The sequence below is a fragment of the Ochotona princeps genome, chromosome 18 (genome assembly GCF_030435755.1).
Source record: "Ochotona princeps isolate mOchPri1 chromosome 18, mOchPri1.hap1, whole genome shotgun sequence".
Lineage (NCBI taxonomy): Eukaryota > Metazoa > Chordata > Mammalia > Lagomorpha > Ochotonidae > Ochotona > Ochotona princeps.
The window spans coordinates 44,559,222-44,576,522 of NC_080849.1; the positions used below are offsets into that span (position 1 = coordinate 44,559,222).

The 17,301-nt window shown below is 42.6% G+C and overlaps 1 protein-coding gene across 7 annotated transcripts in view; it reads right to left on the minus strand.

Annotated features, from left to right (window-relative positions):
* Positions 1–17,301, minus strand: part of DLGAP1 (DLG associated protein 1) — a 753,977-nt gene that overhangs the window by 320,996 nt on the left and 415,680 nt on the right. For 4 of the 7 annotated variants that reach the window (XM_004579625.2, XM_058676808.1, XM_058676806.1 and 1 more), the window contains one exon: positions 4,892–5,920. In XM_004579625.2, the coding sequence (XP_004579682.1) occupies positions 4,892–5,848 (957 nt within the window). In that variant the 5' untranslated portion in view covers positions 5,849–5,920. Of the gene's footprint in view, positions 1–15; positions 109–4,891; positions 5,921–17,301 lie in introns of those variants that run through there. The other 3 variants (XM_004579630.2, XM_058676810.1, XM_058676812.1) reach the window with 1 other exon arrangement.

Sequence of the window (17,301 nt, forward strand, 5' to 3'; positions counted from 1 at the left end):
ACTACTAGCACTTACCCTGAGATGTGCCATAAATGCTTTATTCCAAATGTATAAAAGCCAACCACATCTCAACTGGGAATTAAACAGTTTTAATGTCTTCAAATCCATGTTCCAGTTCCAAACCCTAATACAGACAGTCACTGGCAATGGTACAATAGTTCTAAACAGCAGACATCTGATTCTTGACATTTAAAAATAACAATATTGGGGGGAAAGGGTGTCTTTTTTTTGCAAATTAACTACAGCTTGTGAGTTGAGCACATACCCCCAATTGATTGTATTAAATAGAATTTACAATGGTTTCAAGTTATAATGTTTGATTTCTCAGTGCATGTCAGCAGTAGCTAAATACCTAGGGTCTTTTAATTTTTATAAAATTCTGGTAATGGTCTAAATGAATTCTAAATGATAACTCTACACAGAGGGAATTGAAAATTTGCCAGTATTTGGATTCTATTGTTGCTGACTATTAATTTGAACTTTGTTCGGTCAACCTTGAATCAAATTAAAGACATAATCAATCATTCCATTGCTAATCTAATTTATCACCCATGCGCTCCTAACAGCCGGCACACAAAGGATAGAATGCACAAACACAGTTGCTATGGAATAAAACTTGTAATGACATGAAAGGAATATGCATTTTCCTAAAACATACTATGGAGTCGGACAGATTTGAGACTGTTAGAAGCTGTTAGCTTCTTCACTTACTATTTGTGTGTTCCTAGGAAAATGATGCAATATTCTGTGTATTTCACTAGCTATAGAATGAAAATCAATACTAATTATGTTACAAAGGTGTTTTGATTCCTAAATGAGACAGTGATCATTTCTGGCACATGAGAGGTAGGTGCACCACAGGCGGAACCAAGGAAGAGCATAGAGAGGCTTCAGAGGCACAGGAATCAGGCATGCCACATGCCAGTGGCTTGTCCACGGCACCGTTACTTAGTATACTAAATCTCAGGTTCCTCAACTCTAAAATTATCTCTAGTTTCAGAGACCAAATTCGGCAACATTTAGGGAACATCTACTTTTAGTAGGCATTTTTCAAATGAGAATCCCAAGCCTTCCAACTCCTGAAAATTGCTCTAATTAGTGCTCTGAAGCATGTAACTTACAGATTTTAACATTCAACTTCCTCATTTTACAGCGCAGGAGGGAGGTCCAGAGAGTACAAAGAACCATGGCAGGCCACTAGTCAGTGGCAAACAGCTACTGCCTTACTAGGGTCCTGCTAGTGGAACTAGTGGGACAGTGACTTGATCACTAACAAAACCGTGTGATGTTGATGCTAAACAAACTTGGAAATCTAGCTTCAATACTGATAACAAAGGCAAAATAACTGAAAAATAAAAATGTTTCTGCTTTCCCAAGTTTGTTTGTTCCCTGGGACCTGCGTTCTGCTCAAACTATTTTCTGAGGAAGAACTTCCACGGGATGGCAGATTCCCTCCAACCTGCCTCGAAGCACGAAGGAGGTAGGAGTCCCTTCTCAGGAAGCACTTCCGGTACTCCCCCTTCCCTGTGTGAGTGCATAGCTCTTTCCTCCCTGTCTTGACAGCACTGTTTCAACCTCATCACATTGGTTCCATCTTACACTCACTCACTACCTCCCCACTCTGAAGTAGAAAACTTGCTGTTTCAGTTTGAAAACCTTGAATAGGGCCCGGCGGCATGGCCTAGCGGCTAAAGTCTTCGCCTTGAACGCCCCGGGATCCCATATGGGCGCCGGTTCTAGTCCCGGCGGCTCCACTTCCCATCCAGCTCCCTGCTTGTGGCCTGGGAAAGCAGTTGAGGACGGCCCAAAGCACTGGGACACTGCACCCGTGTTGGATACCCGGAAGAGGTTCCAGGTTCCCGGCATCGGATTGGCGCACACTGGCCGTTGCGGCTCACTTGGGGAGTGAAACATTGGACGGAAGATCTTCCTCTCTGTTTCTCCTTCTCTCTGTATATCTGACTTTGTGATAAACTGAATAAATCTTTAAAAAAAAAAAAAGAAAAGAAAACCTTGAATAGAGTAGGGACTCCACAAATGTCAGCACTTATATTAGGTGTCACCTACAGTTTGATTTGTACTTTAAAGGGTTGAACTGGCTTGGTTCAGGGTAAATTACTATCCAATGCAGAAGACAAGGATGAACTTTTTCAACTCTTCAGTATTTGAAAAATTGAAAACCAGGATGGCTTCTGTGGCAAAGTCAGAATAGTTATTATTTTGGGGAGGAGAGGAAGAAAAATGGGGTTGAGGATGTATAAGTCTGATCCACTGAAATTAATATTTCTTTTCTCTAGTTGGATGAGGTATAGAGTAACACTGTTTGCAATTTACTATGTTTTTTATACGTTTATATGGGCCTCCAATGTTTCACTGAAAATATGGCTTAAGAAGACAGATGCTTTGAAAACAGAATTTCCGAATCTGTAGAATGTGGGATCCCATAATGCTCTTAGACACAATTTATATCTGCAAGATTCCATTTTGATTTTAACTAAAGAGCATTTAATGGCATTTGTTTTACAGGTTTTATTTATTTTTTTTCCTCATGTCCTTGATCCTAGGGTTGCACAGGGGCCACGTGAGGAAGAATGTGACTTTGGCATCAAGTGGATGTAAGTGCAAAGGCCAACTCTGCAACTCACAGGCTACGGGGCCCCGCCCACTTGGTATTTCACAGCCTCAGTTTTCTCCCTTTAAGAACTGAGAAATATGCTATCTAGGGCTCAGGATTACTGTTACTATTAAATAAAATATGATGTGAAATGTGTGTCGGTTTTCCAGTGAGTGAGTCCTAGTTTTCTTCTTGTTTTCCTTATACTGCACTTCTACCACTTGAGACTTGTTAATTCAAAAAGGCATCTGAAGGAAAAAAGACAAGAGGAAAAGAGGAAAAAAAGGAAGGGAACATACAATTTAAGGTAGGAACAATGCAGGCAGTACGTGAGCATCAAGAAAGCATTTTGCTATAAACAAAGCTGATGCTAGATGCACACTCTATATCCTTCCTTAATCCGATCCTTCTCATCCAGTCCCACCACTATTTATTAAAGCAGGATCGCAAATTTTGTTTCATTTTTGTGGCCAGTCCCTGAACTTTCGAGGAAGTTTGCTGCATTCTCGGGCTTCTGTGTTCTTATCCATCTTTTCTTCCAGAGAAGCATCCTTGTGGAAACACTTTCAGTGGTGGATAGATTTATTACTTAAAGAATTTGTACCGCTTTCTGCTGCATCTATAAAGTAAGAAGTTCAGATTCTAGTCCCTCCTCTGGCATATGCTGACAGGATAACCTGCTAAGTCTTTACTTTGAGTCTACTTTTCAATATTCTAGGTGGATAACAAGATTCATTTAACTCTAAGTTATTCACAGTTCTTGATGACTTACTAATGCACATAGCCACCTTGCAGTACATTAGGCAACGCCACCTTCAGTGGGAAATATGGATCATATAATAGTATGTTACTTGTAAAATTTATCTATACATTAACGACTTCTTGGGAGAATGGACTCTGCCACTACCACAGCCCTTGGACTCTCAGCGGGGGAGGCACTCTTGCAAGGAGCCCTGGTTTTAAGGAGTTCAAATACAGCCAGAAGATGTCCTTAGTAGAAGAACTTTTCTTTGCATGCCTTCTTAAGATGGAAGGGGGGAATGCTTATATCATACACCTACAGTTCACTAGAAACAGTATTTTTTCCTTTTAAAATAGTACTAACAGGACAGAATGAGGAGAAAAGATACTGAGAGAAGGATAAATATGAAGGTCGTTTCTGTGGACAGTTTTGCTTTGGGAAAAACCATAATACCAGATGGAAGAAACTGAATGCCCCTCCTCAGTAAAACATTTGCATTCCAGTAAAATCTGATGTCAGTGAACTGAAGGACGGCAGCAAGCACGTGAGGAGACTGTGGCGGGAGAGCAGCCTGTCTGGGCCGTGTACGTGTGCGGGACTTCAACACTGACACTAATTACACTGTCTTTGCTGATCCTCCCTCTTGCTCCTCTGCTCTGTTGTGTGGGTCTCTGCAGCTGTGCTTGTTAGGCCCCTCAACTGGTTCCACCTCCACCCTTAGTGCCTCAAAACCTAGGGCCTCATCCTGGCTTGCTATGCACTGGACGGATGGGTGGGCTCATTGGCAGACGATGGTGAAGACCACTGCAGTGGTAAAGACACACACCTAACTTCCCAAGCCAATATCTTCAGGCAGAATTTTACAATTAAAACAAAATCCCTGATGGATGCAATTAATCTCGTTCTAAAGTTCAAATGATCACTGCTTATCTTTTTTTTTTTTTCTAAAGATGGCTTATTTAAAAAAAAATTGAGGGAGAGAGAGAGAGAGTGAGGGAGAGAGAGCAAAAGAGCTCCTATCTGCTGGTTTACTCTCCAGTAAACTAATGCTGGGAGCTGGGTATTCAATCCAGGTCTCCCAAAGAAGGTGGCAGGCACTCAATTACTTGAGCCATGACCACTCTCTCCAACAGTCTGCATCAGCAGGTAGTGGAGTTGAGAACTGTATCCAGGTATGCAGGTGTCTTCACCATAAATAGCCAAATATCCACCTCCATTCATTTACATTTTGAAAAAGCAGATTTATTCAAGAATCTGCATAGCTTCGCCTTTCTTCTCCTCTCTATCTCATGATCCCACACACAAAACAGGAAGCACTTTTCACCTTTATCTGAAACGGTAGGCTAATCTGTTAGGGTAAATGGATGAAACTGGAGCATTCATTCCCTTTTGTTTTCCTGACAGGGACACCTAGTCCAGGAACACATGCCCAGGCTCACAGCAATTAGAAAAGCTAGGATTAAACCCAGAATTGTAGCCCAAACCGTGAGGTTGGTTACAACTCCCAGGCACCTTGCCCTCTACATAAATGGTACCTGCAAGTACTGGCAGGATCGTTCTTGCTGACACGACTCAGACTTCACCATGGCCTGGTCCACGTTCACCGAGGCCTTCTGGTAAACCTCCCGGGCGCGGCTCACTGTGAGCGTCGACGACCAGGCGCTTTTTTTCAAGAGCGGTGCATCCAGATTGACGGGCAGGTTGGCACAGGTGGAGCACTTCATGTCGTTGTTGCTCCGGGAGGTCTTCACCGCTTGCTCGCTGATGGTGTTGTAGGCCTCCATGAAATATTGCGAGGTGGAGCGGTCGGGACACCTGCCCATGGTCATCACCGCTGAGGGCGCGTGGTAGATGCACATGTCGCTGTCCAGATTGTCATCGGAGCTCCACCAGCCCGGGGAAGCGCTGGACCGGGCCTTGGGCTCTGTGCGCCGCTCCTTGCTCTTGCTGCGCTTGCTGTATCGCACTGTCTGCGTGTCATCGGGGCTGGCCTTGCCCCCGTTGACACTGCCTTTGGACGGCCCCTCCAGCGAGTGCGACTTGGTGAAGAGCTTCTGGACCGAGTGCACCAGGTGCCGGATGCGGCCGGGGCTATCGCTGCGGTGCTCCACGGCCGTGCGCTTGTACTGCAGCGTGTGGTAGCCATCACGGCCCAATGGCAGCTGCCTTTCGAATTGGTCCAGCAGGTTGGCAGGGATGCGGTTCGCCTTATTGGCCAGTGTGCGTGGCACCAGTGCGCACTCGTCCTTCAGTTCTTGCTGCGACGTGTAGTGCCTGCGTGGAAAGGTGCTGCTGGCCAGCGGGTCGCTGAAGGGGCCCACGCACTCGGCCTGGAAGGAGTTGCGCTGCGTGTAGTAGGGGTGGTCGGCGGGGTGATGCTCCACCGGGCTCAGCAGATACGGCTTGCGCTCCGAGTGGTGCGACAGCGAGTCGCAGGTGGAATCACAGGTGACCCCGTGGTGATGGCTGCGGCTGCCGGATAACCCTTTCATTGCTGCCAGGTAGCAGCCGCTGGGGTCATGGACACCCCGTGGTCAGGTTCCAGACTGCTCCTGGGAGAAGATCTGAGGGAATGAAGCAGAGGAGGAAATGGTTAACACATGCTTGGGACCAACAAACGCTGTGCTCTTCTGAGCTTGAGTTGGCTTACTTGCAGACGGACACATTCCTGGTCCCTATTTGTGTCTTTGATGATTGCTGGGAAAGCTCCATCAATTTTCCAAGTTGATTGGACAGGTGATTGGAGATAAAAGCCAGGAAAAGTGGGAAAAGGCAACTAGAAAATACAAAATGGCTTTTCAAATGTTTGAATGAGTAACTCTTCCTTCCAAGACTCCAAGAACTGAATGTCTCTTTCCCTGGCTTTATTCTGAATGATGTGTTAATGGCAAAGATAACAGACCCAAAGGTGGTATTAGTTCCCCTCATGTGCTCCCACAATTCTCCAGAACCTGTAAGATCATTCGCCTCAGATCTTCTCTGTCACCTTGGGTCTTTGCAAGCTGGACTATCTACCAAGGCCCTCTGTGTCCAGCATGAACCAGCCATGGGAACCCTCCACAAATGGGAGTGGAAAAATCCGAGCAAAACAACTAGAGGACTAAAAGAAGCCACTGGCACTTTCTATCTTTAGTGTCTATCTTTATATCTGTATCATGTGCATTCCCTTTGGAATTCTATCATCACAATGACAACACTCAAAAGATCCCTCAGGTTAAACAAAGTTGAAAGAAGCAAAGATGTGATAAGGAAACCATAAAGACATAAAGAAAATATGGCCATCTATTTCTGGCATCCAAGGGTCAAGAGCTTTTTCTAAGGAAAGCTGGAGCAGATGAAGAATCATGAGGCTTGAGCAGGCTAATTTGAGTCTCATGTCATCTCCACTTCCTGGTTTAGGGTTTCTGGTTAAATGTTCATAAGCAATGGCCAGAAGGAAGACCCTTGGAAAGGGTCAGAGGACAGGAGTACAGGACTCTGGGCTTGATGGTCAGCTCAGCTTCATGGTTGCTCCTGCAGCTTTCACGAGATGGACTTTGTTCATGGACAGAGGTTGCATCTTCTCCAAGCTATAGCAATGGACACTGCACTTCTTGTTGGACAGAATATATTCCTTTGGTTGGAATACAGCATGTTCTTCAGTAACTGACCAAGTTCCTACTGACAGCCTAATTTTGTAAGAAACAAATGCTTCCTTCAGGTACAAAATTTGCCATATTAAAAGTCATTCTGAAAAGCCAGTGTGACTTTCCAAAATATCACAAGTGTCATTTCCGATGTTCAAACAGGGAGAGATAACTGGTCTAATTAAAAAGCAAAACAAGATGAAACACCCACACCTGGCCTAAGGCAGTCAGACAGACCTTGGAGAGGTCAGGTCTTTTCTGAGGGGACATGCTGCCTCTGGGAGCTCATGACAACATGGACAATCCCTATCCATGTTTAACAAAGTACCTGCTTCTTGCTAGCCCTCCATTTTCAGAGTAATCACGAAGGACTATTGAAGATTTTAACCACTAGAGTCTTTTGAAACTAGCTTGTCCATTAATTCTCGAGAGCAGAGATTATGTTTCACCCAGTGTGCAGACAAAGCCCATCACTGCAATGGTGGAAACATAGGAAATATTTGTTCACTGATTTAATGCATTAATGCACACTTTCCCAACATGCTCCATTATATGAATTAAGAGGCATCTGTTTAGTGAAGCCGTGACTGCATGGCGAGGGAAAGGCTAAGGCCAAGGAAGGATGCTGAAGAATCAAGAAGGACCATTTCATGGACATCCCAGGGACTAGAGGTTTTCAGAGCCAAGCAGGAGGCAAGCAAGCAAACATTCCTTCTGTACCCACCAGCCTTTGACTTCTTATTCCCCACAACCCATAGAAGAAGAGCATATATCTTACTTGTTTGAAAGTTCAAGTCTGGAGAATTTTCCTGTTTTGTGAACTACAGGATGTGTACATGGGGGGACCCATAGCAGAGAGAGAGAGAGAGAGAGAGAGAGAGAGAGAGAGAGCGTGCTAAAGGGCAATGTTGAGGCTTCTTTGTGTGTACTTACAACCCTAAGAGTAGTCCATAACAATGTTGGATTTAAAGTCAAATATGTTTTGAGCACAGTCAAGGTACAAACTAATTTAAATGGAAAAGGTGTTTTATGAGGAAATCTTTCTCTTTGCCAGGTCCCACTTGTTTGAAAGGTAGTTTCTGGAAGAGTGGCTTAACCCACTGTGTCACAGTGTCAGTCCCAGACATTTCTGTATTTCAAATATGGATTTTTAAAATTCAAAAACACATGGGGCTGGTGCTGTGGCATGGTAGGCTGGCTAGTTCTCAACCTATAATGGCAGCATCTCATATAAGCTCTGGATTGAGTCCGGGCTGCTTCATTTCCAATCCTGCTCTCTGCTTATGATCTGGGTAAGCAGTGGAGGATGGCTCAAGTCCTTGGGCTCCTGAACCCATGTGGTGGACTTAGAAAAAGCTCCTGAATCCTGGCTTTGGACCAACTCAACTCTGGCCATTGTGGCCATTTGGGAAGTTAACCAGCAGACAGAAGATCTCTCTTTGTCTTTCCTTCTTTCTCTGTAACTCTAACATTCAAATAAAAAAATTAGTTAAAACAAAGTAAGAAAAAGTTAAGAACATAACATTGCAGTGGAATTACAGTCATATAATGTCTTACTACATGTAACAGAATCTTATTATACAAAACATAATATATATTATATAAAATAATATGAGATAGTAATCCAACATTTCCTTACAAAGCAGCTGATTGTGGGTGGACATTTTATAGTTAAAATGTGAAGGGGCTGACATTGTGACATATCAGGTTAAGCTGCTGTTTTGATGTTAGCAATCCAGATCAGAGGGCTGGTTCAAGTACTGGCTGCTGTGGTTATTAGCCAGCTCCCTGCCAATGCAGGGAAAGCAGCAGCAGATAGCTCATGTAGCTGGGCCCCTGCCACCCGCATTGGGAACCTAGAAGGAGTTTCAAGCTCCTGGCTTCTACCTGGTCCACCCATGGTTGTTGTGGCCATTTAGGAAATCAATCAGCTGGTGGGTCATTTTTTTGTGCCTTTGATCTCTCTGTCACTTTGCCTTTCAAATAAATACATATATCTTCATTAAATCATAAATAAAATGTGAAACTTGTGAGAGCAAACAGCATGAATTATACACATTTATTCTCAAATGGATGAGATGATTTTAATCAGGTAGTCAATATTTAATAAATGAGTGGCATTTAAGATAAGATGATGTTACCTAAGGACAAGTGGAGCAAATGAAGAGCTTTTTAAAGCCACTAATGAGGAGTTAAATTAAATGATATAACCAATGATAATTTTTGTAAGTTATATCTATAATATGATTTTTACTAAAATAAGTAGGCAATTTCAGCATAGTGATAAACCTCACTTTTTTTTTTTTTTTTGAGGATAGCAAGTTGTGTCAAGTGTAAGTAAGTTAACTTTCCTTTATCTTTCTCACTTGTAAGGAGATATGTGACACTTTTTTCTCTATGATGCAGACCGAGATGGTTATAAAAATGGCAGTGGATGACTGTAAAGATTTCCAAAAGTCAAATCTGTCTTTCCAAACAAGACTCTGTAAACGACTTAATGCCCTGGCCTTTTCCACAGAAAACCTTAATACTCAATGCTAGCCTCTTGCCATTTTAAAAGGAAAAGTTTTCAATTTGTGATGATAAAGCGAATAGCATATGTAGTGACCACCTGGTAAGCAACAGCAGGTGATCTAAAGCCATAATGCCTTGGATAATGGCTAGATATTTGAGAGCAGCAACCACCATAAACATCTTGATACTTCTTGTCTCATCCCTCATTTTCCTCTTGCCTTACATTGTCTGTGTCGATTGTTCCTGTCGTAACTAATGTTGCTAAGCGGCATCCATGGACACCTTTGACCCTCTCCTGTAGTGTGACCAACAGCGTAAGTAGGAATCATTAACTGAGCATCCCCCATGTGTATGGTCCAGCACTCGATAATGCAAAGATGGGAATTGCCTCCAGCAAAACCCTAACGGCTCAAGGCTTAAGATGCGCTCAGAGACATAAGTCAGCTTAAAAAAAAAGATATTTCTCCTTATTTTATGCATTCTTGGAGAAAGAAGCTGCTAGTCCCCTGAATTAGATTTCAAGTGGCCATAAAAGACATCCAAAAATAGAAAGGGAAATTGCTTTTCATGCCTTGCTCTTTGAGTAAGGATGTGGAGTGTGGTCAGCTTGTCTTCATGAGGGTTTCTATGGATACAGTGATTATCTCTGATTTTCCTTGTTCATCTTGGCTTTAAAATTATGTTTTGTTGTTCTTCTATGTTCAATCTTGTCATTATATCACATGTCTCGGATTTTGAATCAAAGGATTTTTTGACTTTGTGGTTGACCAGGAGGTGAGCTCAGAGTGGCAGATACAAACTATTTTTATAGCATTTTCTACACCTGGAGTGGAAACAGAGCAGTGCAGATGATGACTAAAGCAAGAATGATCAAGAACAGTAAAGGAACCACTCTACATAGATAATGTATTAGAGCCAAATCAATAAGCAAACAAACCACATGTTAGAAGATGCTGATAAGGGGGAAACAGCCTTGTAAAGCTGCCAAGTTGGCATCTCACTTTGACTTATATGTGTGTCTTTATTTACAGCTGTTGTTGATTTTTTCTTTACATGCTGAGAGAAGAGCCATCTGAAAGTCCTTCCTCACTTTGCTTAGAGATGACTGGTAGGTGAGCAACCACAATTTGCTTTAGACATAACAGTGAGGTGGTTCCTGCTCAGAAAACAGGGAGCACTATGTTTCATTTTGGGGGGAAGGGTGGGAAGAGGAACTCTCTATGAATCCTTTCAGGGACAAACCACTTTTTTGGGGGCTTTCCTCCCTTGGCCTGCAACCTGCCCATGCCGGGTTGTAGCATTTGCATGGAGAGGGAGAGAGAAAAGACTCTCTCATAAAAAATACGAAGTAGTTACAAACAGTAATTGCATACCCCCAATCTCCTTAGTGCATAGGTGACTAATTTTGGCCAACACCATAATTGGAAATGGCATGTGCACTTCTTGGAAAAGACCTCTAAAGTAAAGGACATGCTTAATCCCTTCTCTGGTTGGAATCAGATGTGAGGGTTCACATGTGAAGGCTCAGATCTAAAGGCTGGTGAACAGCAAGGAGAAGAGTCACAGTTTGGAGATAAGAGAAACACAGGATAAAGGACCTGGTCACTTAGGGATGCCCTATCAACCCAGCTGTGTACTGCTGCATCTTCTTATTGATGTGACAAGGAAAAGACTTTCATTTTGTCTACAGGCCAGAATGTCCTCTGACATTTCCATCTAAACCTATTTCTAACTAAGAAAGGTAGCTAGGGTGTAATTACACAGATTTCTGGTAAGTCATGCTAGGATACAGCACTGCAGCTTGTGGGGGCTATATTCCACCAGAAGGGTTGAATCAAAACACTGGCATGGTCATGTGTGCGGTGAAGTTTTTGCTGGTTGTCTTTCCACAATAGACTGAGGGTTGAAGAGGGGTGAAGACTGAGAACCACGGAGGAGCATCCCCCTCAACCACCAACAAAAGCACGGACAATGCCCTGGCCAGCCCTGAAGTGATGCTCTGTTCAGGCCCCCTAGTACACACAGATCTCCTACTATAATTTCATCACACACCTGGCACATTGTTTTAGAAAGGAAAAATTCTATGTAGTGCATCTTTCATTAGTATCTTCCCTTCTACTTTAAGCTCCGATGTTATTGACTTTCACAATGATAAACTGAATGCTCACATGCTGCTGATTTTAAACAGCTTTTTTTTTAAAGCCACGGAATGGCTCAGATTAATATATTACTTAAAAATTAAACTATGGTATTTTAGGATAAATGTAAACAGAAAATGACCGTCACCCAAAGGCCATATTTTGCATATATCCTTCTGAGTTTATAGCTGCCAAGGGAAACTGAATTCCCTTTCCCTGCCATTTTGTCAGGTTTCCCTATTTAAAAATCGTAATATATGGCATACTTAAAATCACACAAATACTACAAAATCATCACTGAGTAACTGCAAGCTGAGTAACTGCAGCTTGAGATACAATATTACATAGTTAGAATGCAATGCTAAGCCATTTTATAGTTGCAGAATGTAGTTTGTTTTTTTAAAAAAACATTAATTATCGTCCTAAGCATTTGAAATCTGATTTTGTCAGACAATCTGCTCCTATAAAATGCCTTTAGAGTAACTTTCCTTTCAAAAGATATGGTATAATACAAAAACTCAAAATGAAATAGCAACTCAAACAGCCAGTGTGCTCACAGTAGGCGGCACAACAATCATTTTTTTCTTCACATAAAGCTTTCAAAAAGTGGTTTTATAACATTTAAAATATTTATTTCATATGGAAGAGGAGAGCGTGGACCAAAAAAGAGAATAAGAGATAGAGAATGAATGCCTATCCACTGATTTAATCCCCAAATGCCTGCAACAAGTGGGACCTGGTCAGGCCACAATTGGAGTTAGGAACTCATACGAACTCTACCAGGTCTCTCACACAGCACTACAACTACTTGATCCATCACTGTGACCTCTGATAACACACACTAGCAGAAAGCTAGGATTGGGAGATGCTGACATGGGATGCAGGTAGCTCAGGTGGTGTCTTAGCCACTATACTCAGCATCTGCTGCTCATAATCTTTGTTGAAAATAAAAGTGTAGAGGGTGATTTCTTGGGGAAATGCTTAATAACTCATCAGCAATATTAGTGTATGCTTATGTCTGCTTGAGTAAAATTATATATACGTGTGTGTGTATATATGTATGTATATATATATATATATATATAATTATGTATATACTTTTGGAAGGCAAAGAGAGAGAGAAAGAATCTTCCATTCCATTTCAGCTGTTGGTTCACCCCCCAACAGCTTCAACTAGTGGAAATGACCAGGATGACACCAGGAGCCAGGAGCTTCTTCCAGATCTTCCTTGTGGATGGCAGAGTACCAGAGACTTGGGCCATCTTTTGCTGCTTTATCACATTCAAAAGGAGCTAAATTGGAGGCACAGCAGGTGAGACATAAACCAGAACCCATAGGCACTGCTGGTGCTGCAGGTGGTAATTTAAACTGCTATGCCATAGCATCAGGCTCAGAACTTAAAGAAAACTTTATATGGAGAAATCCTCATAACTTGATTTTGAATTGACCTATGTAGCAGATGACTGTCTTGGCTCTATGGGACTTAGGGATGTGCCCTCTGTGGGACTGTTCTCATTTGTATTTCCAGAAGAGGACTGATTTTCCAGTAGATGGATTCCTGCCGGAGTCAGCAAAGGAACGTTGTTACTTTGTCCAGCCATGGTTGACGGTCATTTAGGAGGCGCTATGGGTAAAGAGATACCCTGACCTGCAGGGGTTATAAATGATATCTGCAAAATATTCATGCAGAGAGGCAAAAACCAGCACTATCTACTCAGAAAAAAGTGAGACAGACTTGCAAGCTGCTGATTAGGAGAAATAAGGAATGATGGTAGAAAAAGGATACTTAATGCCATGAGATGCAGAAAGGCAAATACCACATGTTCCCACTTCTGTGGAAGCTCAAAAGGTGAATCTCATGTAAGAATAGAATAGCGGTCCCTAGAAGCTGGGAATGGGTTTGGAGAGAAATTGGATAATGAGTTCCAGGTATAGTTAGATATGAGGAATAATTTTTTCTGTATGCAACACAGTAGGATGGCTATAGTCAACAACATTCTGTTATATATTTTATAAAGAACTAGACCAAGAAGAGTTTAAAAAATTCTAACAAAAAGCAAGGCTTGATATCTAAGGAGTGGAACATGTTAATCATTCTTACTTGGCCATTACACATTATTTACATTGTTTGCAATTATCACATGTGTACAATTCTTAGATGTCACAGGACAGAAGATGAGAAGTGGGGTAGGGTGTGGCCTGGTAGGATTAGGACACCTACATCCCCACTTGTAATTCCAACTTCTGACTAAGGTAAATGCTGGGAGGAGAGATAACAATACAAGTGATGAGGTTCCTGCCACCCGCGTGGGAGACCTGGATTAATTTTCTTGTTATTGACCTTGGCCCCACCCAGTCTCAGTCACTGTGGATATTTGGGGAGTGAAGCAGAGAATGAGAGCTCTCCCTAGCTGGCTTTCTCTGTCCAAAATAAATCAGTAAGCAACAAAATTCTTTAAAGAATTTGTCAAAACACAAAAACAACAATAATTAAAATTAGACAATAATACAACTTGAAAAGAGGCAGTGGAAGATAGCTTCTGATGAAAGCCAGGCTATTTTTGTCCACATCTCCCATAAGCAGCTAACGAGTTTTGTGAACATTTTCTGGCACATTCTAGACAACTTGTTTTACAGCCAACCTGACTCATGTTTTCTTTTATAAATTCTCCTCTTTTAAGTGCTGCTTCTTTTCTTACAAGTTTCTTGTACAAATCCATTCCACTAAATCAAAACCATGCCTAGCATGGGCCTCTTTCGTGCGTTATGTCAACACTTGTTTGTGGGAATTTGTTACCCATCTTCACCATCTACTGACAACCTCCTGGCTGGGACTGTTGAGGATAATTGCCAGAGTCTCTGAGCTGATGGGGCAAGGTTTAAAGACAAAACTCAGGGTCGTTCCCGCAGACTAACTGACCTAATGAGTTGCTCACTCTGGAAAATTTAAATGGGAATGTTGCCATTGACCCCTGGGGAGCTTATCTGCAAATTCAAGCCTAGGTAGGGCCCATGTTGGCACCATGGGAAGCCAGAGTTGCTTGCTGGTGTGACTAGGAGGGCAGTGGAAACCACACTCCCCATGGAGGGAATGTGTGTACAGCGAGGAGAGTCAATTCAGTGCCCACGAGGGAAAAACCAAGCAGAAGCTGCCTAGCGACTTTGTAAATCTATCAAGGACAGGCTCTCTGCCCAGAGCTGCTGAGGCCTTGGAGGGTTATCTGTGGCAGAACCAGGCAAGGCTCATGAAAGCTTACTCATCCCATGACAGGGGACTCTGCTACCCAGCCAAGATCCCTGCACATAACGGAACCAGTTCTGTTGGGGTCTAGGTCTCATCAGGGCCACATGGGAGTGGGTCTCAGAGTAGCTCCTCAGACGTGGCTGGGAGATCTCCATGTGGTTTATTCCAGTTTAAGTGTTTACTGGCTCCAGCAAGCTATGGCCACCGCTTCAGCTTTTACAAACTACCTTCAGGGACTGCAGCCAGATGAGAGGTGCTCCGACAGTGCACAGGAGGTGGGCAGGCTCTGCGACCAGCCCTTTTCATTTTCTGCAGTTGAGTTTGACCTTCCCTGGCATCTGAAGTGTGGCTGTTAATGAGGATTCCATTTGTAAGTCCTCAATCACTGCTCCTTCTTTTCTGCTTCCATTGTCACGCAATTCTCTCTTTAAAACATTTATGTATTTCGTATTTGAAAGATGTATTTATAGAGAGAAAGAGAGAAAGATCTTCCATCTGTTGGGTCATTCCCCAAATGGATGCAACAGCCGGACCTGCACCGACTGAAGCTGGGAGCCAAGAGATTTTTCTGGGTCTCACACAAAGGTGTAGAGACACAGCATCTGAGCTAACCTCTACTGCTTTCCTAGGGCCTAGGGGAGCTGGATTAGAAGTGGAGTAGCCAGATATGAACCAATGCCCATATGGGATGCCATCACTTCAGGCAGAGGGTTAGTGTACTAAACTACCACTTTACCTAAGTGGTCCCTTATGTTATTCTTACAATACCTTTATTCTTCACATATCTAGTAATTCAGTTCGATTCTTTAACTTTTCTCATTTTGCAAGCAATCTTTATTCCCCTGAAGATTCTGTACCCAATCTTGCATTTTAAAGAAACAAATCTATCTCCCATAAACATTCTTAAAAAGATAATTGCTGTGTTAGAGAAGAAAACACGAGATTCATTGCTTCTGGATTCAAGTCCCCGAATTGAACTTTTAGCAGATAAGGTATCAGGCAACAGATTCTTTTAATGTTTCAGGCATGAAAGTAAATTCAATCAAGATATATGAGTTTAGATCAATATCTATTTACTGAGTAATTATTATTTACATGTTGCCACCGCATGGACACTGTATAAAGATTTAAGGGTTCTTTGCCCCTTTAAAGGCTTATTTTTCAGGAATTACTGATGTTTCTGCTACCTCATGGCATAGGCTGGGCTTTCATATTTTTTTATTGCTTAAATTTTTTCTTTTTTAATTGAGAGGCAGACAGAAAAAAGACATACACTCCTCCCCTCCACACACAGATCATTCACCTACTGATTCCATTTCCATGTGCTTACAACAGCTAGAGTTGCTCTGGGCGGAAGCTGAGAGCAGGGACTCAGCCCAGGTCTCCCACATGAGTGGCAGGAGCCCAGTCACAGGAGTCATCATTGTAGGAGGACATTGTGACCCGAAAAGGTCAGTGAGCACAGGACTACAGTTGGTTGGAGAACACCTGGTGGAATATACAAGACAAAAGGAGTTCCAAACAAGCATTAATGGTTTTGTTGATAAGCTCAGCACTTCCTCCCTTATCCTATATGACCCTCAGAGTATAAAGTCTGATGCTACTAATAAACCTCGGCTTTTGACCATCAGTCAGGGGTCCACGCGTGTTATTATCGGCTCCGTGCACCAAGTCCATCGCTGCGGGACAGCGACAACTGGCGCCTGAACGGGGACTTGAAAGAAGAAGAGAAAGTGCAGCGGAGACCCCCACAGAAAGTGGTGAGTGGGACAATGGGCCAGAACCAGTGTAGGGCACAGTCTTTTATCTCTCTTATGCAGAATTTTTTAGTGAAAAGTGGAACGAAGATAACTAGGCAGCAATTGCATTCTTATTTAGAGCTTGTTAGTGAATATAATCCTTGGTCTCCAGATGAATGGACACTAGAAACTGGACTTAAGAATTTTACTCAGAAAAATGGTGAAAAGGCCGGAAGGATAGAAGATATTCACGTTAGTTTTTGGATTATATCGGCTTTAATTAGAGCTATTATTATAATTTTAGAAGGGGAATCTGCAAGAAATTCCTCTAAGGGGAGACACCCCCAAAATGTAGGTAAAAAAGAAGTGTTTCATAGTACAAACAAGGAAGAAAGAGAAAGGGAATCCTTAAGAGGCCCACCTAACAGGAAAGGACGCTGTAATATGGCTAAAAAAGAAACGCCTCATAGTACAGATGAGGAGGATGGCAAAGAGGAGCCCGTGAGAGATTTCCCTAACGGGAGACGCCACCGTAATGTGGCTAGGAAAGAAATGGCTTATACTACAGATGAAGATGAGAAAGAATGTGTGAGAGACCCTCCCACGAGGAGATGCCACTGTAATGCAGCTAAAAGAGAAAGGCCTTATACTTCAGATGTGGAAATTAGGAAAAGAAAACTTGGA